Source organism: Lotus japonicus, chromosome 6 (genome assembly GCF_012489685.1).
Source record: "Lotus japonicus ecotype B-129 chromosome 6, LjGifu_v1.2".
Lineage (NCBI taxonomy): Eukaryota > Viridiplantae > Streptophyta > Magnoliopsida > Fabales > Fabaceae > Lotus > Lotus japonicus.
In genome coordinates this window covers 37,894,800-37,920,423 of record NC_080046.1, presented here as the reverse complement: position 1 = coordinate 37,920,423, position 25,624 = coordinate 37,894,800, and the positions used below count along the sequence as shown (strand labels likewise).

At 38.8% G+C, this 25,624-nt stretch overlaps 2 protein-coding genes and 1 long non-coding RNA gene across 3 annotated transcripts; 1 reads left to right on the top strand and 2 right to left on the bottom strand.

Annotated features, from left to right (window-relative positions):
• Positions 1-13,916: 13,916 nt before the first annotated feature.
• On the bottom strand, positions 13,917-15,218 carry LOC130724003 (uncharacterized). The gene is made up of 4 exons (XR_009014409.1): positions 14,982-15,218; positions 14,476-14,576; positions 14,205-14,369; positions 13,917-14,124 (listed from the first exon to the last, which is right to left on the bottom strand). It is a non-coding gene; the product is annotated as an uncharacterized LOC130724003 (long non-coding RNA).
• Positions 15,219-15,868: 650 nt separating this feature from the next.
• Positions 15,869-17,063, bottom strand: LOC130724002 (potassium transporter 7-like). The gene is made up of 2 exons (XM_057575159.1): positions 16,476-17,063; positions 15,869-16,256 (listed from the first exon to the last, which is right to left on the bottom strand). Exons 1-2 carry the CDS (start codon positions 16,764-16,766, stop codon positions 16,185-16,187), a joined length of 363 nt encoding a protein of 120 aa, XP_057431142.1. The 5' UTR covers positions 16,767-17,063; the 3' UTR covers positions 15,869-16,184.
• Positions 17,064-17,944: 881 nt separating this feature from the next.
• On the top strand, positions 17,945-20,390 carry LOC130724186 (uncharacterized). Its single transcript, XM_057575362.1, has 3 exons — positions 17,945-18,793; positions 18,918-18,989; positions 19,894-20,390. Exons 1-3 carry the CDS (start codon positions 18,186-18,188, stop codon positions 19,943-19,945), a joined length of 732 nt encoding a protein of 243 aa, XP_057431345.1. The 5' UTR covers positions 17,945-18,185; the 3' UTR covers positions 19,946-20,390.
• Positions 20,391-25,624: the final 5,234 nt, after the last annotated feature.

Here is a 25,624-nt window from a genome sequence, read left to right as displayed (position 1 = left end):
ACCCAACCTCTCCATAATTCCCTATACTCACCTTCAACCCACATCTCTCTCTGAGTGCATCAATATCTTCTATCATGAAGCCTCTTTGAGGCTCCGTAATGTGCACGGTCAGACTGATCTCAGTGAGAATGCTGACAATGTGGCTGATGAGTGGAACAATCTGAGCACTTGGCTAGTGGCTCAAGTTCCAATTATGATGCAGCTCCTGCATGCAGAGGGCAGTCAGAGCATTGAGGCTGCAAAGCAAAGGCTTGCTAGGAGGGTGGCTCTTCATGAACTAGAACAGAGAAATAAGCTTCTTGAAGCTATTGAAGAAGCCAAGAGAAAGAAAGAACAAGCAGAAGAAGCTGCACGTCAAGCAGCAGCTCAAGCTGAACAAGCCAGACTTGAGGCAGAGCGTCTTGAAGCTGAGGCTGAGGCAGAGCGACTTGCACCAGTTGTGTTTACTCCTGCTGCTTCTGCTTCCATTCCAGAACCTCAAGCTGCTCAGACTGTTCCTTCCAGTTCTTCTCAGCCAAGCTCTTCCAGACTCGACATCATGGAACAACGTCTTGACACTCATGAATCCATGCTGATTGAGATGAAGCAAATGATGATGGAACTTCTGAGACGAACTGACAAACCTTAGTTTTTAGGATCTCTTCTTTTTCTTCTTTTTCGTTAACTTTGTTTTCCTTTTGTTAAACTCTGTTTCTTTTTATTTATTTATTCTCTTTTGTTCGTTTGTGATTATATATGCATAACTATACTCTTATGTCACACATGTTTGCCAAACTTGTTTTATTCATAATTATTCTATGTTTACATCATATTTCTTTACATCATATCATCTAGAATGGAGGATCCCTCCTCATTCTTCTGCACTCCTGGCGCTGCTCTGACCTATCCTTCTCCAGACGCTCCAGTACATGCTGGATGTTGCTGAGCCTGATCTTTAGCTCATCCCTCTCCAGAATGTCTTCTGAAGTCCTGAGCTTCTCTTCCAAAATTTCTTTTTCTTCCAGCAGCTTGAGTTCAAGCCGGCTGAGTTCTTGCACCTCCTCCACGAAGGCAAGAAATTCCTTCAGGTCTCTCTCCAACTCTGGACGCAGGTCCTCTTCCAGTAGTGTCCGTGTCAGCTCCGCGATGGTAGTTGCACCCTCTGGATGCCTGATGTTCAGGAACAAGTCCTCTTCAAAGGCCTTCTTCCTCAGCTCTTCTAGTGCTACGCTGTATGATGCCATTCTTTTTAATGAAACTTGTTCGAGGTGTGAAGCTTACCTTTCTCTCCAACGCTTTTTATAGGCTTCACTTTCTCTCTGAAAGTTAATGCTCTTACAGTTTCTCGAGGTTAAGTTCTTGGTAACTGACCCTTCTATTTACTCACTTGACCGGTGGTAAACGTTCATCCTTTGCATTAACTCTTCTATTTATTTTCGCCTGACTCTGATTCTTACATCATTTTCATTTTCTTTAAACTTAGACCTTCTCTAAGGGGGAGTACCTTGTACTTCAAGCTAAGTTTTTCACACCCCAAGCTTTTTGCTTATGACAAAAAGGGGGAGTAAACCCTGTTTTTGATGTGTAAGATGTGTTAGTGTGATTTATTTTTCTTTTGGAGAATTTAAGAGTTCCACCTTCATGACCATAGATGTGTCACTGGGCAAATACAAGGAATACATTTCACTTCTTCTGAAGTGATTATAAGTTGACTCTGATACCCAAGACTCTGATACCATGTCCATGACTCTGATCACTTATGCGCTCTGATTATTCGTTTTTCATCTATGTCATAAGTTTTTCACTCTGAACTCTTACATCATTTAGCTCAGAATCTAGACTTTACTAACGTTTTCATCAAGTATTAGATTCAGGGGGAGCTAAGCTCAGAATCAAGCAGTGACTTGAATTCAGAATGAGCAAGATAAACTATTCACATCAGGATAAGTATTATTCTATATCTCTAAACTCTGAGTGAATTCAGTTTAATGTTTAAGAATTGTTCATCAAAAATCTTAGTTTTGTCATCATCAAAAAGGGGGAGATTGTAAGATCAAGTTTTGATCTAGTAGTACAACTCTATGTTTTGATGATTACAAGTTAACCTTTTGATATGAACAATTGTGGTACTCTAACGTGTTTTTCTGAGTGTGCTATTTACAGGCTCTGACCTCAACTTAATCTCACACAAATCAGAAGCACTGTGTATAAAGGGTAACCCAAGCAACGCTTTCGCATTCACCATGTTCAGTATGAACAGTGGAAAAGCTTCAGAAGTTCTGAAGCTATACAAACTCTGATGTGGACTCAGTCGCTAGAAGCTCTGAAGATCCAGAAGTTCTGATAACCAAGAAACACTGAAGGTTCAGATGTTCTGATGGTGTAGAAGACTCTGAAGATCCAGAAGCTGAATAGTGGAAACTCTGAAGTCCAGAAGCAAGAAACTCTGAAGGCCATGTTCTTCCCTCTGAGTTCAGAATCAGAAGATACAATGGTCAGAGGATCTGTGCTTTCCCTCTGACTCTGATCAACCGGCTTCACAAGTTCCAATATGAAGTATTCCTCTGATCAGAAGTCTCCTAGGTTAAAAGGTCAAGTCGCTATCCAAGTACAAAAGCAAGTGTACCTTCCTGACGACCTACCTAACGTTCTCAGCCACTGCAGAAGCTGGATTTTCCAGAACTGCCCTCCAACGGTAGCATTTCCCATGCAACGCTCAACCCTAATCCTTGGAGTATATATAGAGGCTGAAGATTGAAAGAAGCGGCTAAGAAACTAAGAAGAAGCAACACACGCGCAAGACATATTCAAAATATTCTTAGCTTTCTTTCATCTTGAAATTCATTGTGTTTACTATAAGCTTTTCAGAAGCAAATCTCTTGTAAACATCTCTTTGATAAACAGTTTGTTTAGTTCCTTTAGGAGATCAAGGTTGATCGGATCCTAGAGAAGACTAAGAGAGTGAATCTTAGTGGTAGTTCCTTTAGGAGATCAAGGTTGATCGGATCCTAGAGAAGACTAAGAGAGTGAATCTTAGTGTGAGCTAAGTCAGTGTAATTGTTAGTCACTTGTAGGTTTCAAGTGCAGTTGTAACTCTTACCTGATTAGTGGATTGCCTTCATTCTAAGAAGGAAGAAATCACCTTAACGGGTGGACTGGAGTAGCTTGAGTGATTTATCAAGTGAACCAGGATAAAATCCTTGTGTGCTTTTCTATCTCTTATCTTTAGCACTTAAGTTCTCGAAAGATTTGCCAAAATCTTTAAGGTGGAAGTTTTGTTCTGAAAACGTTATTCAAACCCCCCCTTTCTACCGTTTTTCATACCTTCATATAATTTATAGAAAATAAAAATAAGTCTTTATTCAAAAGCCATAAAAAGAATAATATTAAAATTCTTTAAAATAGGTCTAAATTTATTAATGATATTTTATTTAAAAAATTTAAGAATATAAATAACAATTTTTTCAAATAAATAGTAATTTTTGAGCACATGATGATAGTAGCATTGACTTATATTTTTTTGAGTAAATGTTTTTGCTTCTTAAAAATCAATGGTCACAAAAATATATTATCATTATTATTCTTAATTTTATTATATTTTTTTTTATCTTAATATAATACTATCTTTTATAATTAAATAGTTGAATTACCCGTGCAAGGCACGAGTGACTTTTTTTTTTGGAAAAACCAAATATACATATATATATATATATATATATATATATATATATATATAGATACATAGATAAGAGTACTTAGGGAAACAAGAACCCCAAATACAAGAGTACATAATATTACAACCATCAACAAGGCTAAACAAAAAGCCGAAGAGAAATAAGAAGAAAAGGACTAAGAAAATGTATAATAAAGCACAAAGATTCAAGAAAAAAGACAATAGTAACAAGAGCTGCAATTCCAGACATAAAAACTAGTGTTTAAACAAGGACCGCACACAAAGAAATGGGAGTCCCCTCAAGGACCTAAACAACGCTGATATGGAAAAGGTATAGCAAAAACCAAAACACGCATGAGCAGCACTAGTAGAAGATGGCTAGGATAAATCGACAACACCAAATAGAAAAAGATCACCTCCTTACTGACCGCCATCACTTACAGCTCAGAGGGTAAGCAATAGAAAAAACACTGACCAGTAGCCTGAACAACAAGCTAAACCAAAGGAGTCTCAAGACAAACCCATAAGACTTCAGGCCTATTGCAACCTTCTTTAGCAAGTTTATCATCTTTTTCATTTGCTTCTCGGAAGATGTGATGGAACCCCAAGGAAAGGGTCTTCTTTCTTGAGACATAGCCCAACGCAAAACTAAAGATGAGCCACTTTCAATGATAATATTCCTAAACATGAATTGTTGATAAAACAACAAGGCATTAAGGATCGCCTTTACCTCTGTTGTGAATGCCCAGTTGTGACCCAAATTCTTGGAGAAATAACCCAAAATGACATTGTTGTGATTGCAAATCACTCCACATATACCACTTGGACCGGGGTTACCTTGGGAAGCACCGTCAATGTTGAACTTCAGAACTCCGGGAGAAGGAGGGTGCCAAACCGCCACCCTTGGAGGGGCAAGCGATTTACAGATTTTAATATCACAGAAATTGGTGAGAAATTGAGCCGGTTCAAAATGACACTCTTTCCACAAGTTCTATGTCCACCAATACACTTTCAGAAGATGCAAGTCCCACACTTCATTTGTCCTGAAACATTTATTGTTGAAATGTTTATCGTTCCTACCCATCCATATGACCCACACCAGAGGACAGGGTATTAAGTTCTAGAGAAAGACATCACAGGAAACAACAAGAGAGCACCACTCTTCTGCCAAAGCCAAGAGCGAGTCGGCGATGGCCCAAACTACCCCCTTCTCTTTGCATAATAGCATTCCATAAAGACCAGACAACACTGCAGTGTAAAAAGAGATGCGTGCTTGATTCTAAAGCAGCACCACATAAGGAACACATCCCATTGTCATCTAAAGATATCCCTCTCTTCAGCACATTCTCTTTGGTAGCTAGCTTATTATTGCACACTTGCCAGACATTTATTAAATAATATCTAAAATTTGTATAGTGTTGGTAAATCCGCAAGTGTACGAATTCACCCGGTTTTAAATATCGAACCACAGGGATTGTGAGTGACTAAATTCAGTTTAAGCTTTGAGTTTGAAGGTTGGTTTTATTGAATAAGAGATATGTTGAAGTAGTTATAATGAAAAAGGAAATATAAATTCAGAAATGAAACAGAAAATGAAAAGAAAGAGTGATTTACTTTGGGTTCTTGCTCAACTAATCAATTCAAGCACATCATTCTAAGCACATGTTCTCATGAATCTCTCCTTGATGTTATAGCCTAAGCAACTACCTATCGATGCCTCGCATAGATAATTCTTTCAAACCAAAAGATAAGCCCAATTCCTTGTGTACTTAAACATTTGTTTGAAGCATAAAGATTATAAAGTTCATGCCAACAAACCCCAACCCTTCCTCTATTCCTAGTAGCAAGTATAGAAGGGGTAATCCCAAATCGATTCCCTAATCTATAACAAACTTCCGTTCTGATTATAGAATAGTATAAAGCAAGCATGCATACAAGCTTAGATTGAAATTCAGAAAATGGGATTCAAGGGAAGAAGGAGAACATGTGGGAAAGAACTTAAGATAATAACTCAAATATAAAAAGTCTTACAAAGAAATCCAAAGCAAAAGAAGAGAGATTAGCCAAGCCTAAAAACCTGAATTACAAGCTTAGAAGCCCTCTCACACTCCCCTAGATGCTCCTCTACCTCTGAGTTTATGTAAAAATGAGAGTAGTATCCAAGATTACAAAAGAAAATGACTAAAATCCTATTTATAGGCAAAAATCACGAGTTTGGGCTGTTCCGGGCGCTCATGCGCCAATTCAGAGCGCCTGAGCGCCAATTCCATCCTGAAAATGAGCCCCTGGAAGGTAATTGGCGCCTAAGCGCCAATTCAGAGCGCCTGAGCGCCAATTCCAGAGCGCCTGAGCGCCAATTCAGAGCGCCTAGGCGCCAATTCCAATTTTTGGAACAGGGCAATTGGCGCCTAGGCGCCAATGGAGCATGCCTAGGCGCTCAGACTCGCTGGAAAGTCCCTTGATCTTCATTTTAACTCTTCTTTATGCCTCTTTAAGCCTCCCTTCAATTCACCAAGCTTCTTGACCTTCCTTCTTCTTCAGTTTCAGACCTGATTACTCTCATCAAAGCTCAAGGAAAAATATCAAGAATACCAACCATTTAATTGCACAAGGGACTCAAAACTAATGACAATTAACAAAAGACTCAAAACTATACTAAAATGCAACTAAAGTCCTTATAAAACTACATAATTACTAAACTAATGCAAATGCACAAATAAAAGTAAAAATGCATGAAACACTACATGAGACACAAGAAAAAGACTCAAAACCTACAAGGAAAAACCATAAAAACATCATATAAACCCGGGTCATCACACCACTATACTCAACGACAGCTCGCCCTCGAGCGTCACTAAGATTAGCTTGCCCTCAAGCACAAAGAATTGCTCCCAACACACATGCCAAAAGAGGGATACATTTTCAGAAAACCGGGGGATCAAGTGAATGCAGTAGTTCCAAGAGAAAGATACAACAATTATCTTCATGCAACTCTTAGACAAAGAAGAATTAGAGTCCACTATGAGAAGCATTTAGAGCTAACATCCTAGCATGAGACAATTGTTTAGTGCACTGAGCACAAAAGCAAGTTCATAGGTTCTGAGAATCATTCACTCAAGAGCAACTAAAGTTGACAATGCATTATTCAATGAGACTTCAAAAGGGTTGTAATGTTGGCTAGGTAAAGCACAAGGTAGGTGGTCCCTAAGGAAGACTAAGGTTGCACAAGATTTTGAGTGTGGTCCTTCATGAAAACCGGAGCTTAAAGCAATTGATACTTAGCAAACAAGTCTCTTAACCCCCTTTTGTTTCAGAATTTTTTCTTTTTTTTTGGAACTCCACCCATTCCATGGAGCTCATTTTTTTCTTTTGACTTTTTTCAATTTTTTTCTTTGGGGCAAGAGACAATTGCATTTTTTATAAACTAGCTCCATTAAGAGTTAAGAACCACAACTCCCCATTGAATCCAACCAATCATCCAGCCCAATAAACAAGGTAACAATAGAATCTCCATAAGGCTCAAAAGGGTCGACTAAGGACAAATATATACAATACAAGCTCTGAAGTCCAAGAAAACCTACCAGTCTCAAAGATGCAAGTCTCATAGAGCTACTCTGAAGGGTGCACCAAATGAAACACAGAACCAAGAAGTGCAAGTGAGTCAGGATCCTCCAGGGAAATTATATAGTGAAGGGTCAAAGATGGACCCTTGTGAACTCACATCAACTCTATCCTCAAGATAACACTTAGAAGACTGAAGTCTCTCCCTCTCTTTCCCAACATACAATCACTCCCCAAAAGAAAGCACAAAGTATCCACTTAAAAACATTTTCAAAACCAGCATCATGTGAGTGAGCAAGACTTGGGAACATGTCATTTGAGTATAAGGAATAAAGACCAAGGTATAAAAGACTCTATATAACAATGCATGATAAAAAAGATAAACAAAATCTATAAAGGAAAAATATGCTAGTAATGCATGGACTAAAATCAGAGTAAGAAAAGAACCTCCTTCCAAGTGGTTGAGTGCCTCCAAGTTTGTATCCTTTTTATTTCCTGAAACACTAAACAAAAGATAAAACGTAAAACAGAAAAAAGAAACATGGGTTGTCTCCCATTCAGCCCTTAAGTTATAGTCTTAGGTAGACTAAACTTCAAACTCAAAACTCAAACCAAAAATCACAAACAATCCCCGGCAACGGCGCCAAAAACTTGTTGGTAAATCCGCAAGTGTACGAATCCACCCGGTTTTAAATATCGAACCACAGGGATTGTGAGTGACTAAATTCAGTTTAAGCTTTGAGTTTGAAGGTTGGTTTTATTGAATAAGAGATATGTTGAAGTAGTTATAATGAAAAAGAAAATATAAATTCAGAAATGAAACAGAAAATGAAAAGAAAGAGTGATTTACTTTGGGTTCTTGCTCAACTAATCAATTCAAGCACATCATTCTAAGCACATGTTCTCATGAATCTCTCCTTGATGTTATAGCCTAAGCAACTACATATCGATGCCTCGCATAGATAATTCTTCCAAACCAAAAGATAAGCCCAATTCCTTGTGTACTTAAACATTTGTTTGAAGCATAAAGATTATAAAGTTCATGCCAACAAACCCCAACCCTTCCTCTATTCCTAGTAGCAAGTATAGAAGGGGTAATCCCAAATCGGTTCCCTAATCTATAACAAACTTCCGTTCTGATTATAGAATAGTATAAAGCAAGCATGCATACAAGCTTAGATTGAAATTCAGAAAATGGGATTCAAGGGAAGAAGGAGAACATGTGGGAAAGAACTTAAGATAATAACTCAAATATAAAAAGTCTTACAAAGAAATCCAAAGCAAAAGAAGAGAGATTAGCCAAGCATGGCAAGAGCCATGCTTGGCAAGAGCCATGCTTGGCAAGAGCCATACTTGGCTAAAAACCTGAATTACAAGCTTAGAAGCCCTCTCACACTCCCCTAGATGCTCCTCTACCTCTGAGTTTATGTAAAAATGAGAGTAGTATCCAAGATTACAAAAGAAAATGACTAAAATCCTATTTATAGGAAAAAATCACGAGTTTAAGCTGTTTCGGGCGCTCAGGCGCCAATTCAGAGCGCCTGAGCGCCAATTCCATCCTGAAAATGAGCCCCTGGAAGGTAATTGACGCTCAGGCGCCAATTCAGAGCGCCTGAGCGCCAATTCCAATTTTTGGAACAGGGCAATTGGCGCCTAGGCGCCAATGGAGCATGCCTAGGCGCTCAGACTCGCTGGAAAGTCCCTTGATCTTCATTTTAACTCTTCTTTATGCCTCTTTAAGCCTCCCTTCAATTCACCAAGCTTCTTGACCTTCCTTCTTCTTCAGTTTCAGACCTGATTACTCTCATCAAAGCTCAAGGAAAAATATCAAGAATACCAACCATTTAATTGCACAAGGGACTCAAAACTAATGACAATTAACAAAAGACTCAAAACTATACTAAAATGCAACTAAAGTCCTTATAAAACTACATAATTACTAAACTAATGCAAATGCACAAATAAAAGTAAAAATGCATGAGAATGCATGAAACACTACATGAGACACAAGAAAAAGACTCAAAACCTACAAGGAAAAACCATAAAAACATCATATAAACCCGGGTCATCATATAGTATTATATTTTTGTACCCTTTCAATTTTTTATTGCATAAATATATAAATATTTGTTAGAAATATTATTTTTAAATTACTCCACATTTTCGACCCGAGAGTGGTGAGAGTAAAAGTGCGGCCCTTAGAAATCGAACTCAATTGAAATTTATAACTCAATTGAAATTTTATTATAAATACAACAAAAAAAAAACAAAAAAATTCTTTATATTATATATACATTAAACTAAACTAAAAACTGATCAATACATTTTTTAGATCAATTAGTTAGTCAATTAATTTTCATGTTTGTTGTATAAGGTAGAATAGAACATGACAAAAGACTCATGAAACTTAACACTTTAGTTCTCTAAAAAAGAGTGAAGAAAAATGAAACAAAACACTCTAATATAAAAAAACCACACTTTTATTTGAGGTAGGAAGGTTAATACGAGTTAATACAACGATTTGATAAAATATTTAATTAGATACAAAAATATTTTTTTTAAAATACTTTAGTCATAGTCATTTATTTTTTAATCTAATTATCATAAAAAAATTAATTAAATGCATTAAGCAGTAAAATCTTCCTACCTTTGTAGTAAAATAAAGGAAGCCATAGCAAATTTCTTTGTAATTAATATATTAAATAATAAAATTAAAAACTGAAAAATTTTTTATTTTCAAAGGTAATTCAATTATCTAAATTGAATAATAATATTCATAAACATAAAAATTGACTTGAATTTTGCATTAGGGAAAAATAACTAAAAATAAACTAGATTAATTACAAAATAATGTTATAAATAAATAATTTAGATAAAATTGTTTAAATTAAAAAATGAAGCTATAAGGTATTTACTATTAACTATAACATATGTGTGATTTATTTGAAGAAAGAATCTCAATATAATTTTACGATCTTATTATATATTAGTAAAAACGATTTTGAGCAAGGTTAATAGAGAAAAAACGTTATGACCAAAGTTGAATAAATATAAATTTACTACATAATACTTAATCTATATCTTATTATAGTTGAAAAAGATGAAATTACTTTATTTTTCTTAATTTTAACATGTGTAAACCTGTTTGGGAAATTGTGATCGCCCTTCCCAAAAAATGATTTTCTCGGAAAAAAGTAAAAAAATGGTAAAACAACTATTTTGAGGTCATTAAAAAATTTTTGCTTAATTTTTTTCAACTAGAGTGTATTATTTTCACATTATTAAATAATTAATAAATTAAATTTTAAAAATGATCCAATGCTGATTATTAAATATTAATTATTAAATTTGCGTAATATTAATTATTTACAAAGAGAACTCCAATACTATTTATTGAAAAGTATTTTTTTGTGAAATTATTGAAATGTTTAGGGAAATTATTATTATTATTTATTTTAAAATAAAAACTATTTTAATATTTATGTAATAATTTAAACTATAATCATTGTTATTTAATGTTAAAAATGTTGAAAACAAACCCGTGTAACGCACGGGTATAAAATCTAGTATTGTGATGTATAATCTACTAGCCACAACCATCACCACCGCTCTCCTCCATTGCTACAGCAAACGATGTCGCCATTGCCATTGCCACCGCCACTGTTGTTTCCGCCAACGCCACCACTACATCGTCCACCACCAACTCCATTCCCATATAACCACCACTCACGACCACCACCACAACCACTACCGCCACCACATCCAACTCCACCACCACCCACACCACCTCCTCGACCACTATCTACCACTTTCATTACCACTACTACCACCACCACCACCACTCTACTCACACCACCCATCACCACCACTGCCGCCACCACCACTACTACCACAACCACTGCCCTTCGAAACTGCCACTGTCGTTTTCGTCACTGCCATCGTCATTGTCGTAACCACTGCCCCACAACACTACCACCATTACCACCACCACCACCACCACCACCACCACCACAACGTATCCACCACTGAATTTTGTTATATAAAATTTAAAGTTTGTGTGTTGTTATATTTTTGCATCTTTTATAATTTTTAGTTGCACAAATTTATGACTGTCAAAAAACATTTGCACAAATATATAAATTTTGATTGATATTGTGATTGAATCAAACGCGCTTCAGCCTCATCGTCAACAAAAGAGCTGAAACGCACAATTACTTCCTCTAAACAGAAACAAGGAAAGGTAGTGCAACAAAACCTTGTGAATCTTGAGAATCAGCGTGTGGTAAATGTAACAGATTCGGAAGCCTTGGTGAACAGAGCAAGGCGTGCTCTTCGTGCAAGGAAAAGCATGGGGTTGGTCTTTGACGGCTTGGAGGAGACAGTGATTCAAGCATTGGTTCGTCAGATTGGGGCACGGGGCTCTCAATAAAGTTGTGGCAGATGGAAAAGCTAAGGGCGTCTTAGATTTTGAGAAGGATGGGTAGAACAACGAAGAGAATGTTGATCAGAAAGGCCTTGGAAAAGTACAAACCTGAATTGATATTGTTGTAGGAAACGAAACTAGGTATGAAAGAGAAATGGTTCTTTGGGAGTGGTGTGGATAAATGAGGCAGGTGCTGTGAGTGCATGTTGAAGTGGTGTAGCGAAACGCTAGACTCTTCATATTCTCACGGCTCATGAGAGGTTTTAGAGTTTACTATCCACACATTGAGTTAAGAGGCTAAGAGCATAAGTGGTCTAGGATATCATCCACATACATTCACCACAAAACCTTAAGGCAATGGGTGAGTGGGTCCTTCCACTTATAAACTCTTTAACTCTTGCTTACATATCCAATGTGAGACTATTTCATTCACTGCAACACTCCTCTTCAATTGTGAATCCATTTTCATCTTTGACAAATTTTTTCTTTTTTTTTTCCTTTTGTTTTTAAATTTTTACTCCCCTTGAGCACTTCACTTTGTACATTCATGTATCGCCATTGGAACTCAACACCAACGGGGCTCACTGCCTTCTAATCTCCACACTTCTGGGATGATTTAACGATACAAGGAGCTGTCACATCATGGTTGCATCATTGGCATCACTCACCATCGACCTTTCACTTGGGTCATCACACCATTGTCACTTCATGGATGCATCATTTGCTTCACTCGCCATTGACCTTTCACTCGGTCGTCGCAGACCATTGACTTTACTCGTCGTTGACCATGGTCGCACCATCGGCTCTTTCTTTGTCATAGGTTTACTTGCACCTTGGCTCCGATACCACTGTTAGAGTGGCGCAGTGGAACGCTAGACTCTTCATAGTCTCACGGCTCATGAGGGGTTGGGAGTTTACCATCCACACATTGAGTTAAGAGGCTAAGATCATAAGTGGTCTAGGACATCATCCACATACATTCACCACAAAACCTTAAGGCAATGGGTGAGCGGATCTTTCCAGTTATAAACTCTTTAACTCTTGCTTACATATCCAATGTGAGATTATTTCATTCACAATTGCTACTTCAACAGTGCAGTGGGTTGTTCTTTGTGGTATGCTGATTTAAATAGAACTGGTTTTGGGGGTAATATCAGTTTGCTTGATCCTGTAGTGGCATCCTTGTTGTTTTAGTTATGTGACATAGTCTGTGGGTATTCTATTGGTGGTATGGTGCTATAGCAGGGAAAAGAATTGGAGTGGTTCATGGGTGAATGATTGTGGGAAAATAATTTTGCTGGGATATGTTGGTTAATTTTGGTGGTGTTGCTGGTTGCAAGTACAAGGTGTTTGATGTTTTTTTGTTTGCAGAATTCGTTGCTGTTTCAGGTCTTTAGGTTGTTTTGGTTTTGATCTTTGACTGCAGGAGGCTATCTTGAGATGCAGGGAAGCAAGTGTAGAGAATATTTGGTGCTTTTTGTTGTGGCATTAGTAGAGCCCAGCCTTGCCCAGGGAATGTAATTTGCTGGATTGGATTGATTTGGTTTGTTGTTATAAAATGGGGGTACTATGCAGCATGGGTTTGATTAACGAAGGAGGGGATACGATATATGTATTGGGTACTTGCTGGTTTTGGTTTCATTTCTTTAATATATATTTTTTAATATTTTTGGGCTTATCTTGTTGTTGGTTTGAGCTATGGTAAGATTGAATTAATGGAGCTATGGTAAGATTGAATTAATGGGGTACAACGCGATGCAGACCTAATGCTTTGGAATGTGCAATATGCTTAAGCATATGTCGGAGCTATTACCCGTTGAAGTGACCAAAAAGCTCGTTGATGGATGGAGCATTCACTACTACAGAAAAGGCTTTTCGCCACGGTTCCGCACGCCCTTTCGCCACGGTTTAACTGTGGCGATAGCGTGCGTGGCAATTGCTCAATTGCCACGGTTCACCCTTGAACCGTGGCTATTGATTCACCTATTTCCACAGTTCGTAAAGGGTAACCGTGGCAATAGGATCCACATATTGCCACGGTTACGCACTTAACCGTGGCAATAGAGTCCACATATTGCCACGGTTACGCCTGTAACCGTGGCAATAGAGGCATATTGCCAAAGACAACTACCCAATTGCAGCTAATTGCAGCCACCAAATTTCATAAAAAGTAACTGAGAGTCTGAGACTAATTGCAGCCACCAAATTTCATAGAAAGTAACCTCAATAATGTAGCAGCTAAAGGAAATGAAAAATAATATACTAGTAACAAAATTGAATAGAAAAAATGTCCTCTACTTCACTAATTACGTCTATTTACATATCATTCGAAGACTTTGCTACCTTTCTATGAACAGAAAAAGCAAACATAAGCTTACATAGCTGATCAAAGACCCAAAAGGAGAGTTGCCATGCTTGATTAATCAAAGAGGAAGGAAAACTCAAAAAAAGTATGAAACCACATTGATTTTTCTCAATATCTGATGATCTGCATACACGGTAAAAAAATATTAGAACTTTACATTTTAGGATAAAATAGAGAGAGAGAATAACATAGGATAAACTCACCACCAATAAATAGGCCCTAGAAGTCCTTCAAAATAATCATCCCCCAATCTCTGCAACTTCTTTTTGTTTGAATCACTTTGTTTTTAAGATTATGTGCCTCTACCTGAAGTCACCATCCATATATGAAAACCATGAACACCCAAGCTAGATAGATAGGTTTATGTTCTGACAAAATCAAAGAAAACACAGATAACAAACCTTGGAGAAAAATCCATAAAAACTAGAACATGTGCCATTTAGACAAATCTATAATATCTGGAACCAGACTCACAATATCATGCTTTAATGAGAAACCAAGCTCTGTGCTTCCTTCACTGGCTTCCTTTACCAATGCATGCTTCTAAATAGTGGTTGCAGTTGTGTCCATTGCATCTTCAATTCACAAAATGAAAACATAAATAATCCCCAAGTATATAAACAACTAAGAGAGAAGATAGCAAAACCATCTTTAATAACTTATGTATAACTACTATACGTGGATTTATAAACAATGCAAAGGCAAAGACAAAGGGCTTGGGTGCATGTAGCAGCCCCTCTTTCATGCATAACAATCACCAATGCCATGCAGGGGAACTCTAATCCCCCAAAAGAAACAAAGGAAACGAAAAGAACTTGGCCCTTTCACGAAAAACAGGTCTGGGAGAACCTATTCAACTCGCGAAACATGTTTTACAGAAGTAGATCATTTACCACTCAACTTGCGAAACATGCATTATGAAATTCCATAGAATATAATGACAGAAAAAGGCAATTTTGCCAAGACTGTTATTCCTGCACCTGATCCTAGCAGAAGTTCAGAGACTCCTTCCATATGAGCTCCTTTATATCTTCTTCGTCAAGAGTTGCCTGCTCGAAATCAAAGATTAAAGGAGATGGGCAACTGGGTTCCTCGTTGATCTCATGAAGACTTGCCTTATAAGGGTGATTCAGTAACCTTGGATGAAATCAGCTTCTGAAAATATAGAAACTAAATTGATCAAAGTGATGAAAACTGAAAACCCAGATGAGAAAAATAAGAGGCATGCGTTAGAACTCACAAAGAATAGGAAAAAGAGTAATTTACAAATCAAGAAAATGAAAAGCTAATCTATTAAAAAAAAAGGAATGACACAATGCCACCATTTCTAAACATATGAAATGCAGCATGCACTTTATGACGATTGAAATAAAACGAATTTCACTTTAATGAAGCAATGGCAGAATATTCTCTAAAGTGGCTTTCCTTCTGAAGTATTTATTTATGGATGAATAAAAACATACCAGAAAGATTACACTGTTTCTTGGTGAGCGAGTCTTCAGACAACCCTGTGTTAACATGGCCAATCCTCTCACCAAGTGCAAGAAGTTCCTAGTCAAACCCATCATCAAAGTAATTTAAGATGTTTCAAAGTACATAACAACAATAATTGTAGCACTACAAACGATTGTAAGATGAATAATAACCTCATAGCTCATGTTATCTACGCCCATCCTCATGTCTCTGTGATGGTCAAGAATATTCCTAGAACCATACAGCGATGCTCGCTCAAACGAAGTAGAAGAAGTTAAAATTTTTGTTGCTTATTTTCTCAAAGCGTCCATGGACCTGTGCTTTCTATTCTTACACTTGCACGCATAATAGGTGTAGAATAGAAACTCACAAACCAAATACAAAATGAAATCAGATGTCATTTAAGAATCTCAATAAAAGAGCATGCTACAAATAGAGAAGGGAGAGATAATGGCTCACCTTATTCACCGTCCATTGCCATGCTCTGAATGAAAAAATGATAAATGATGAAATCAAACTCTGAATTCATAACATAAATCAAAACGAAGGAGAAAATCAAATGGCACAGTATGTAAGCTCCAAGAAATAAAGTCACGAACAAACTAAAATTGAAATTACAATGTGAACTAACCTTTTGACCATTGAGTGAGAGCGTGACGACGAGGTGGTGGCTGGCCATGGCCATGACGGAGAAGGGTGATGCGAGGGTGTTAGGCGGAGCTTCTCGCAACTCGCGCGCAAACACACAGAAAAATTAAATGTTTTTCCATCTGAAATTTCAACTTAAGATCACAAAATTCATAAAATTGAAACACACAGAAATCAGAATCAACCTGGTCACTAACTCTACTTGATTCCAATCACAAAAAAAATAGATATTACTAACTAAGTATATCACAAATCACAAGCCTTACAAAAACCCAATATTCCACTGTAAATGATTATCATGATTGAAATGCAAAATTCGTAGAGGTTATTAGGCAAAGAGAGAAAAGAAGGACCTCATAGTCATTTCTGTGAGCACCAGGGACGTCAAGAGCTTCAACATTGAAGGAATCAACTCGAGGACCAGTGCGAATGAGTCTCTGCTCGGTGGTGCCATCATCCTCCTCGTCAGAATCAAGCAGCTGCACAGGAGCACCGTTTCGTCGGCCTCTCAATCTCAAATCAGCGTCAAAGTCCTCAATATCCGACGCATCCTCATCTTCTACCTGGTAAACCCACCTTGATTTCGTGGAGTCCATCGAGTACCCGCGCTCGCAAACATTGATCTCACCTCTCTCCTCATCCATCAAATCTGGATTGATTCGATTCTACACGGACAGGAACCGAGAACAGAGGGACGTGAGAGGAAAGGACTTCGATGGAAGGGAAGGAGGAACCAGATCCGCGAGTGGATGAGAAGATCCCGTCAAAATACTCCTTTCATCTTTCAGGAACAAGCGGCGCCGGTGGGAGAGAGGGAACAGGTCGATGGAGAGTGGGAGGGAAGGACAGGGAAACGAGAGAGGGACGTGAACAGATCGGAGCTTCGTTGGAACATGTCGATGGAGTGTGGAGAGTGGGATAGAGCGTGGGAGGGAGAGGGTTTGCACAACTTTAGGGTTTTCTTCTGAAAAAAGTTGGAGAGTGTGTCTATTGTCACGGTCCCTAGAAAAAAATAATAAAATATTGTACTCTATTGCCACGGTTCCGCTTATAACCGTGACAATTGAGCTTTAATGGGATCCTTTAAAAAAGGCTAATTAATAGTAAAGATTAATTTAATTAATATAGTTTAAAAACAAAGGCGCATTTATAAAATGTAAAAAAAATTAAATTTAATAGAATAGTAATTTAAAAAAAATTAGAATTTTTTTTAACAAATATTATATATTTTTTATTCAAAGTGAATTTTTATACATTTTTTATTATTTATATCGTATCATATCATTATTTTCACCTCAATACAAAATATGATAAAGAGTCTATCTTGTTCTTATGACATGTTCCTATCTCACCATCTATCCTATCATGTTCTTATCTTATTCTGATTATCAAACGCTGGTCAATAAAAAAAGACTATCAAACAGACCATTCATTTAATATGTAAAAAGATAATAAATATAGAGGTCCGCATGTGCATGTGCATGTACTTGTTTACTTATGAAGGCAAGCACCTACTAGCGATTACCAAAATTTATGTAGTGTACCGTTCTAGTAATTTCTCTTAATTAATGACCGATTATCAAAATTGTCTTTTTTTTACAAGAGGAAGAAATTATCAAAATTGTCTTATCTTATCAAAGATTATTTATATCATTTACTAACTGACTATCAATTATCAAAGTTATCTTATCATAAAAATTGATTGAGTTAAAGATAGTCTTATACCACAGAGAAAAACAAGGAAGCAAGTTCAACAGATAAGGAAATCTGTTAATCTATATTTTAGAGGATAACCTCAATTTCCATTCATTCATTCAGTTGAGATACAACCGAAATGCTAGGCTTGACTCTGAAACGTTCCACCTAAAATTCAGTTATCCAAATAACCGTTCACACTCCACACACCACCAACGCCACTAATCTCCACTCTTTATCACAACCAGAATCACCAAAATCAAAACACAAATTGTCAATTTCTGACACCATCGGAAGCCGCCACTAATCTCTACCGCCACTAACCTCTACTTTAACCGAAGATAAAAAAAAATCATTGGCACTTCACCATGAAAACTAGCTCCTACAACGATTACCTTCTCTTTGCCCTGATCACGCACTTGGACGTGAAAGCTGACAGAATTATTGACGTGCTGAATTCACAGATTCAGAGACTGCCTCACAATCCACGTGATCATCACAAGCACAAGCAAGTTTGCAGAGCAGAGAAGAAGAAGAGGTTGGTCAGTGGCAAATCCATTTGCGGCATATGCTTTGATATGAAAATGGAGCCTGAAATGTTCCGGGGAGGTGATTGCAACCACCCGATTTGCAGTGAGTGCATATCCAAGCATGTTGTTGGTCAGATTCAGCGAAATGTTTTCAATGTGAATTGTCCAATTTCAAATTGCTGTGTGCAGTTGAAGCCGCAACAATTGAATTCCCTTTTGCCTAAAGGGGTTCTTGTTCGATGGAAATTTGCGATCTCCAAGTCTTCAATTGATTGCCCTGTTTTGGTGGAGAATGAAGATGAGGGGAAAGTTGTGAAAGAGGTTAAGCAAGAGAAAGATTCAGATATGAAGGTTTTGAAGTTGGTTAAATGCAAAATGCCCAAGAGATGTCCCAAATGCTCTGTTTATGTGCAAAAAAGTGGTGGATTTGGACACATGACTTGCAAGTTAGTGATATGATTCATTTTCAAAAATTTTGAGTTTCAATTGTGTATTTTGTTATCATGTCAATAATATATAATGAAAGTATGGAAATTAATTATGGTAGATCCTATTCCTTTTAATTTACAGGTGTGGATGTCATTTCTGCTACAACTGTGGGGGAAGGTGGAAATTGGGACATCAATGCAACATATTCCAGAGGTAGCTTTCAAATAAAAATTAGCATATTTGTTCATACTACATACTACTCTTGTACGTAGGTTTTCCAAATGAGGCATGTAAAATCAATGGGCTTATCAAAAGCTTTTGTGAGAATGGTGTTGTTGCATGTACTTTTCTTTGTTGTGTAATGAAGAAAAGTTTTTAAGATGCTTTGATATGGCAAAAGGCATTGATAGGGAGGGTGGTGCTAGGCACATATCTCAATTTTGGTTTATTCTAGAAAGAGGCAGTAGGAGACTCAAGAGTGAAGGGTGAGTTGGATGATCATGATATGCTTATTCAGAAGAAAGAATAGGTTCTCTATGATAATTGAAATGTCAATGTTATGACAATTAATAATAAGTATTGAAATAAACATTTTGTGATTCACAAAAATAGGACACCACAATCCTCCAAATTGAAAAGGGCATAAAATAGTAGGGAATGCTAATGTTTAAGTGCATAAAATAGTAGGGAATGCTAATAAAATAGGTTGAGACTGAGAGATAAAGGGAATAAGAATGGGAAGAGATCTAGGAAAATATGGTAGCTAGGAAGGTAGTTTGATCAGCCACACTAGGACTGAGACACGGCCCGGACTCCCACGGGGGGCAGCAGTGGGGTAGTTTTGTTTCAATTTTTCTTTTTACCCCTACAAACTCAGATAAAATTATCACCATTGATGGAACTACTAGGAAAAGAGACATAATTAAAATATAACAGTGATAAAATGGGCTCGTCTTTGCTTAAAATTATTGTACTTGAGTATGTATTCGCCTTATGTGTTTGCTACATGCATGCTGAATTGTTGATTGGGCAGTTTGTTAATGACTGAAGTTTTTTTTTTAATGGATGACTGAAGTTTATATTAACTTTCAATTTCAATGTTCAATGTTTGTAACAGATGGCAAAACAAATGGAAACAGTTTGTACAGCAAATAAGCAGGAAGTTTTAGCTATTAAATCATGAGAGGAAAGAACATTTGGTAAACGGTAATAGTCCAGATAAAATGGAAATGATGTTGTAAACTGTGTTTTTTTTATACAGTTTAGCGTTTTATATTCACCGAGTGCTCCTCAACATTTTTATGAGGATGTAAATAACACTTTTCAAGGGATAAAATTTTTAATTTGTGCTTTGAAATAAATGTATTAATAAGCTATTAGAGACTCCCCAAGTATCATTAGTATTATTCGAGGTATGTTGCTTCTGAGGACTTGGATTGTTTCCCTTCAGGGTGCTTTGTGAAGGAAATGTTGTTGCTGACTTTCTTACAAAGCTTGTCTTACGTTTCTGATTTGCCAGAGCTCTTATTTTTCGCCTTTTTTTTGTTGATTATTAATATGTTTTGACTCCTAGAGTTTTGTTATTTCTTTCCTTCTTGTACCAGAAGAAAAAGACTTCGGTTTATTATTAATTTTAAGCTCCTTGTTTATGTTGAATTGTTATTTTCTTCCCAAATTCATGTGCGTTGCTATTACTAAATCTATACCCCAAGTCCTAAATTACTCTTTTGTCCTTGCACGAACCATTATTTTAGGAGCTCAAAATTTATGAAGAATAGGCCATTTTCCGGCTTTGGAGCTGGATTCATCGCTAGGGAATTGTCATAGATTAGATTTTTCATCGTTCTTCTTCTCTTTAATACAAAATCTATGTTTCTATATTAAAGAATCAAGGGTATTTTGATTGATTCGAACTTGTGTAGGAAACTCACACATTCTCCAGTCCTAACTAGAGTTAATCAAGGGTATTTTGATTGATTTTACCTTGTGTTTAATGCTTGTTTTGGATTGATCACCTAGAACATGAATTTAGATTTTATAGGGTGGTGAGAATTGACTATTTAAATCTGAACTATGTAACATCATCTAGTGATTTTAAGGTCTAGGAATATGGTTAGATCATTAGTCTTCAAACATCCATGTTTAATGCTACTCGCTATTGATAATCGATCAAGGGATTGAAAGTTAATATAGCCGAGTTGAGAATCTTCTACGTTGGAGGACAGGGTAATAAGATAATAAATGGTGGGAGGAATCAATTGATAAAACTATATTTGTGTGTGAATCTCTAGAGTACATAGTGGTCAAACAATAAAATCTAATACTAGCAAGTTCTCATACGTATTGTTTCTCCGTCATTTTATCTGTTTTCCTTTATATTTTCATATATAAACAAACATCAAACTATTATGAAACCATCATTTAAGCTTGACAACTATTTAATGACATAAGTGTTACACATCTTACAGGACGACAAAACCTATATATGCATACTACAATTGAATCTTAAGGGTGTAGTTCCAAAGCAGTACAAACAAGAAAAAAATATTTATCAAAAGTCAAGATTTTAGAGATGGCAATGAGGACGAAGATGATCTAGTGGAAGAGGAAGGTGGTTCTTTTCATGGTTCTGCAGTTGCAATCAGGTTCAATGTGGTGATGGTGTGCTTGGAGGCAACAGTCTAGGTGTTGGGTGGGGAGAAAGCGTTGGTGATGAATGGGGCGACTCAAGTGCTTGGGCTTTGCAATGAGATGGGTCCATTTCCTTAGTCGGATCTGACACAACTGCTGTTCCTCTTGGCAGCTGCTACTTGCGTGGGGGTCTAGTTTTCAGAGAGGGTTTCGTCGAGGGCTTAGAGATGAGGACTTGGATCATGGTGGTTGTGTGGGGGAGGCGGTGGAGCACTATGGTGGTGGTAGTCTCTGACTCCCTTGTAGGTCACGACAGTGAGCACATTAGGTCGAGGGCGGTGATTCTAGGCTGGTTATCCCCACTTTGTCATTGTTGGGCATCCAAACAGGGCGTTGAGGTGATGGTGGAATTTTTGTCTAGGTTGTAGATGGGATGTTGTCATGGCGCTCTGATCGGAGGGGTTTCACTTTGATTGGTGGTCGTGCCATGTTTCTAGCCACTGCTTTGGTTGTGCTTGTTTAGGTAAGATGCTCTCGCGACCGACATATGTTGCCTAGGTATTGGTAAGTAATTTTTTTTCGGCGACAAGGACTTCCTTTTGCAATTATTTTACTGGTGGTGGAGGCTGGGTTGTTTGAGGCGACAATCGTTATCCGACCTCAACGATTTTCAATTATGGTTTGGTGGTTTTTCTTTTACTCTGGTTTTGTTTAGGGGTGGAAGTTGGGTTATTGAGGCATTGGTTGTTATATGATCTCAATGATTTACATTTTTAGGCCTTTTGATGGGAAAATATTAAGATCTTTTGTTTTTGTGAGGTTTTGTGTTTGGACGAAGACTACTTTTGGGTTTATTTTTGGTTGGTTTTATCTTTTGTTATTTGTCGAGATGACTTGTATCCCGACACATTTGTAATTCAAAAAATATTTTGCTTTCGAAAAAAAAAATCAATATTTTTTGAAAATGACTATGTTCTTTTAGATAACCAAGGGTTCCAAGCTCGAAGGTAAAGTTCAAACTTAAGGGTAGTGAATAGTATTTGAGTGAAATTGGTGTTCTCCTACTTCGTGGTTCCTCTTATAGGCCCTTATCTTGTCCTTTAGGATACCGGGCCAGGGTCTGTGATCATACCTTGTAGAGTAACGGTAGTCATCACCATTATTTACTCAATATTGACGATCGGTTACTGGGATTTAAAGGTCCTCATTAATGCGTCGTCGAGCTTTGCCATTAAGCCTTTATCTAATGAAGTTGAAGCGGCCTGGAGACGACCCTTTTTGTTCATGCAGATTCGTTACGTTGTGGACTGGGCGAGACCCCAGGGTCCCTCGCCCAGGACCGCCAGCTTAGGGCGACGAGCGGACCAGGGACTTGGGCCTCCTCCCAGAGGCCCAACCGGCCCATTAGGAAGGGTTAAAGGCGCCAAGCCCACTCCACATCTACAAATAGGGGATGAATACCAATTGTAAAGTACTCTTGGCTCTTTTGAGAAATAACAAGATTGAAAATCAGTTACTTTCTCTCTCTAAAGCGGTTACGCTCTCATTCTCTCTAGGAATCTCACATCACGTTCCTTACACTCTAGGTACTATACCTCATCTCAATGTTCATGGATAGAATATTTGGCGCCGTCTGTGGGGATCAGTAGATTTCGATTCTCAGACTTACGTGGATTGTGATTGTTGGGTCCAGGTGGGCCAGCATCCTGCCTGCAGGTAGCATTCGAAATGGGGCGCTGTCTGCTACGCTATAAGAAATAACGTTGCGCCCTCACTAACACCAATTGGTTTTGGCGTAGTGGTAAGCGCGTGATCCTACAAGTGGTATCAGAGCTAGGTCCCGTGTTCGAATCCCACGGAAGGCATGCTGTGCAGCTAGTTTGGCTGGCAGGTGCTGGGGGGGGGATTGTTGGGTCCAGGTGGGCCAGCAATCTGCCTGCAGGTAGCATTCGAAACGGGGCGCTGTCTGCTACGCTATAAGAAATAACGTTGCGCCCTCACTAACACCAATTGGTTTTGGCGTAGTGGTAAGCGCGTGATCCTACAGTGATCTGGTTGAGTGAAGTTTGATTTTCAGAGGACATTATTTTCGACTTGTGGATTTTCGGTACTTGATTCTTTATCTGGATTCTCGGTCCGCTGATAGATCTTGATGAGGCCACGCCGCCAAGGGCGTCGCGAGGAAATGGAGCGGAAGCACGAATCCTCACCGCGCTGCCAAAGGATAGGGAGACTGCGCCGCGGAAAAGTGCGACGGTCACAAGCTAGCGACGTGAGACTGCAAAACGATTGTTTGCAGGAAGAATTGGAGTATTGCCGCCTCAGGCAGTGGAATGAAGAGGCGAAGGAGGCTGAAGCTGCTGCGAAAGTCGAGCCGTTCTCAGTAGCGGTGAGAGAGGTGACCCTACCGGATGGCATGAGAAACCTTGTGTTGGAAACGTACGATGGGCGAACCGATCCAAAAGATCATTTGCTTTAGTACAATGAGAAGATGGCGGTGAGCACGACTTCTGACGCTGTGAAGTGGAAGATGCTTCCCTTTACATTTCGAGGTGCGACAATGGCTTGGTTTATGACTCTGTCTCAAGGATCCATAGCGAGGTTCCGCGACCTCTCGTCCACATTCCTTGTCCAGTTCTCTACAGGAACGATCGAAGATCTGTTCGATATTCGGCAGAGGGAGCGGGAAACCTTGAAGCAGTACATGGAGCGGTACAGTGCTGCGTCCATAAAGTTCGAGGAATTGGAGTCTCGGATGTGCGTGTGCACTTTCAAAAGCGGTTTGATGGTAGGAAAGCTGAGCTGCGAGCTGAGTAGGAAACCAGCGCGCTCAATGACGGAAGTTTGCGCCTGAGCAAGAGACTACATCCTAGAAGAGGAGGACGATGCATATAAGAGGAAACGCATGAGGGCGGAAAATGTGTCTCTGGCGAGGAAACAGATACAGGATAAGGAGGCAAGTAATGTGCGAAAGGTTAAGGAAGTTGGCCAATTCATTAAGAAGTTCAAGGGAAAGCTACTCTGTTTGGGAAGAGAGAGCATAGAGGGTAAGCGTCCTCGGCGGGGGACAACCACGGGTGACAGGTCACGGATTAGACGGGGACCGACGTGATAGTCGGAGGCGAGCGCCAATTGCAGGTAAAGGGAAGATGAATATGGCGAGGGGAAAGGAAGCGGAGAAGCTGTCAATGATAAAGGCGGGACGTAAGTCGAAATGGCCAACACAATCGCAGGGGGCTTTGACGAGGGCGACAACACATCGATGGCGAGGCGGAAGCGAGTAAGGGTGGTAGCATCGGTACAGGAATATCCAGCTCCATTTGGGTGCCAACACCCAGATATAGTAATATCGTCAGCAGATTTTGAAGGAATCAAGGCCCATACAGATGATCCGTTGGTGGTAATGGTAAGAATTAATGGTTTCAATGTGCAGAGGGTGTTGTTGGACCAAGGCAGCTTAGCTGATATCATATACGGAGATGCATTTGGACAGTTGGGGTTAACAGATAGGGATTTGATGCCATATACAGGAAACCTGGTAGGTTTTTCGGGAAATCAGGCTCGGGTGCGCGGCTATGTGGATTTGGACACAGTCTTTGGAGTGGGCGAGGACGCTGAGCTCCTAAGGGTAAGGTATCTGGTCTTACACGTTGTAGCAGCATATAACGTCATCATAGGACGAAACACTCTGAATCACCTCCGTGCGGTGATATCAACGGCCCACCTCGCGGTAAAATATCCACTACTCTGTGGAGGGATAAGGAAAATAGCGGTATATCAGAAGGGGGCGAAGAAATGCTACAGCAACTGCCTTAACTTGTATGGTAGAAAGGGGGCTAGCGACGGACACAGGTGTCATGAGATTGAGGTCGCTGAAGGCGGACAAGAGTGTCCGACTACACAGAGCCAGAACGACACGGGTAGGCGAGGACGGCGGGTCGGCGGAAAAGTAAAAAGGTTGAAGAAAGAGGAGAGTCAAGGCGAGAGAGCCCATGAGATAGGGCGAGACAGACCCTTTGTTTGTGTTGATAATGAGCGGCGTCGGGAGAACTGGGACATGGGTGCAACCAATAGGGGCGTACTAGCGATTGAACCTAGGCTCACCACCGAGCAAGAGGGGCGCCTGGATAAATTGGTAGAAAACAACGTTGACCTCTTTAGTTGGAAGCAAAAGGAAGTAAATCCCTGGGGGCTACCCGCACTTAGCAAACCTCCAC

Bases quoted from the DNA above. Each gene is read 5' to 3' on its own strand.
- LOC130724002 (XM_057575159.1), bottom strand. From the start codon at position 16,766: ATGGATGAGGAGAGAGGTGAGATCAATGTTTGCGAGCGCGGGTACTCG. The intron at 16,257-16,475 runs GTCCTTCTTTTC...TGTGATCTTAAG, and splicing joins CTCACAGAAATGACTATGAG to TTGAAATTTCAGATGGAAAA.
- LOC130724186 (XM_057575362.1), top strand. From the start codon at position 18,186: ATGAAAACTAGCTCCTACAACGATTACCTTCTCTTTGCCCTGATCACG. The intron at 18,794-18,917 runs GTTAGTGATATG...TTTAATTTACAG, and splicing joins TTTGGACACATGACTTGCAA to GTGTGGATGTCATTTCTGCT. The intron at 18,990-19,893 runs GTAGCTTTCAAA...TGTTTGTAACAG, and splicing joins CAATGCAACATATTCCAGAG to ATGGCAAAACAAATGGAAAC.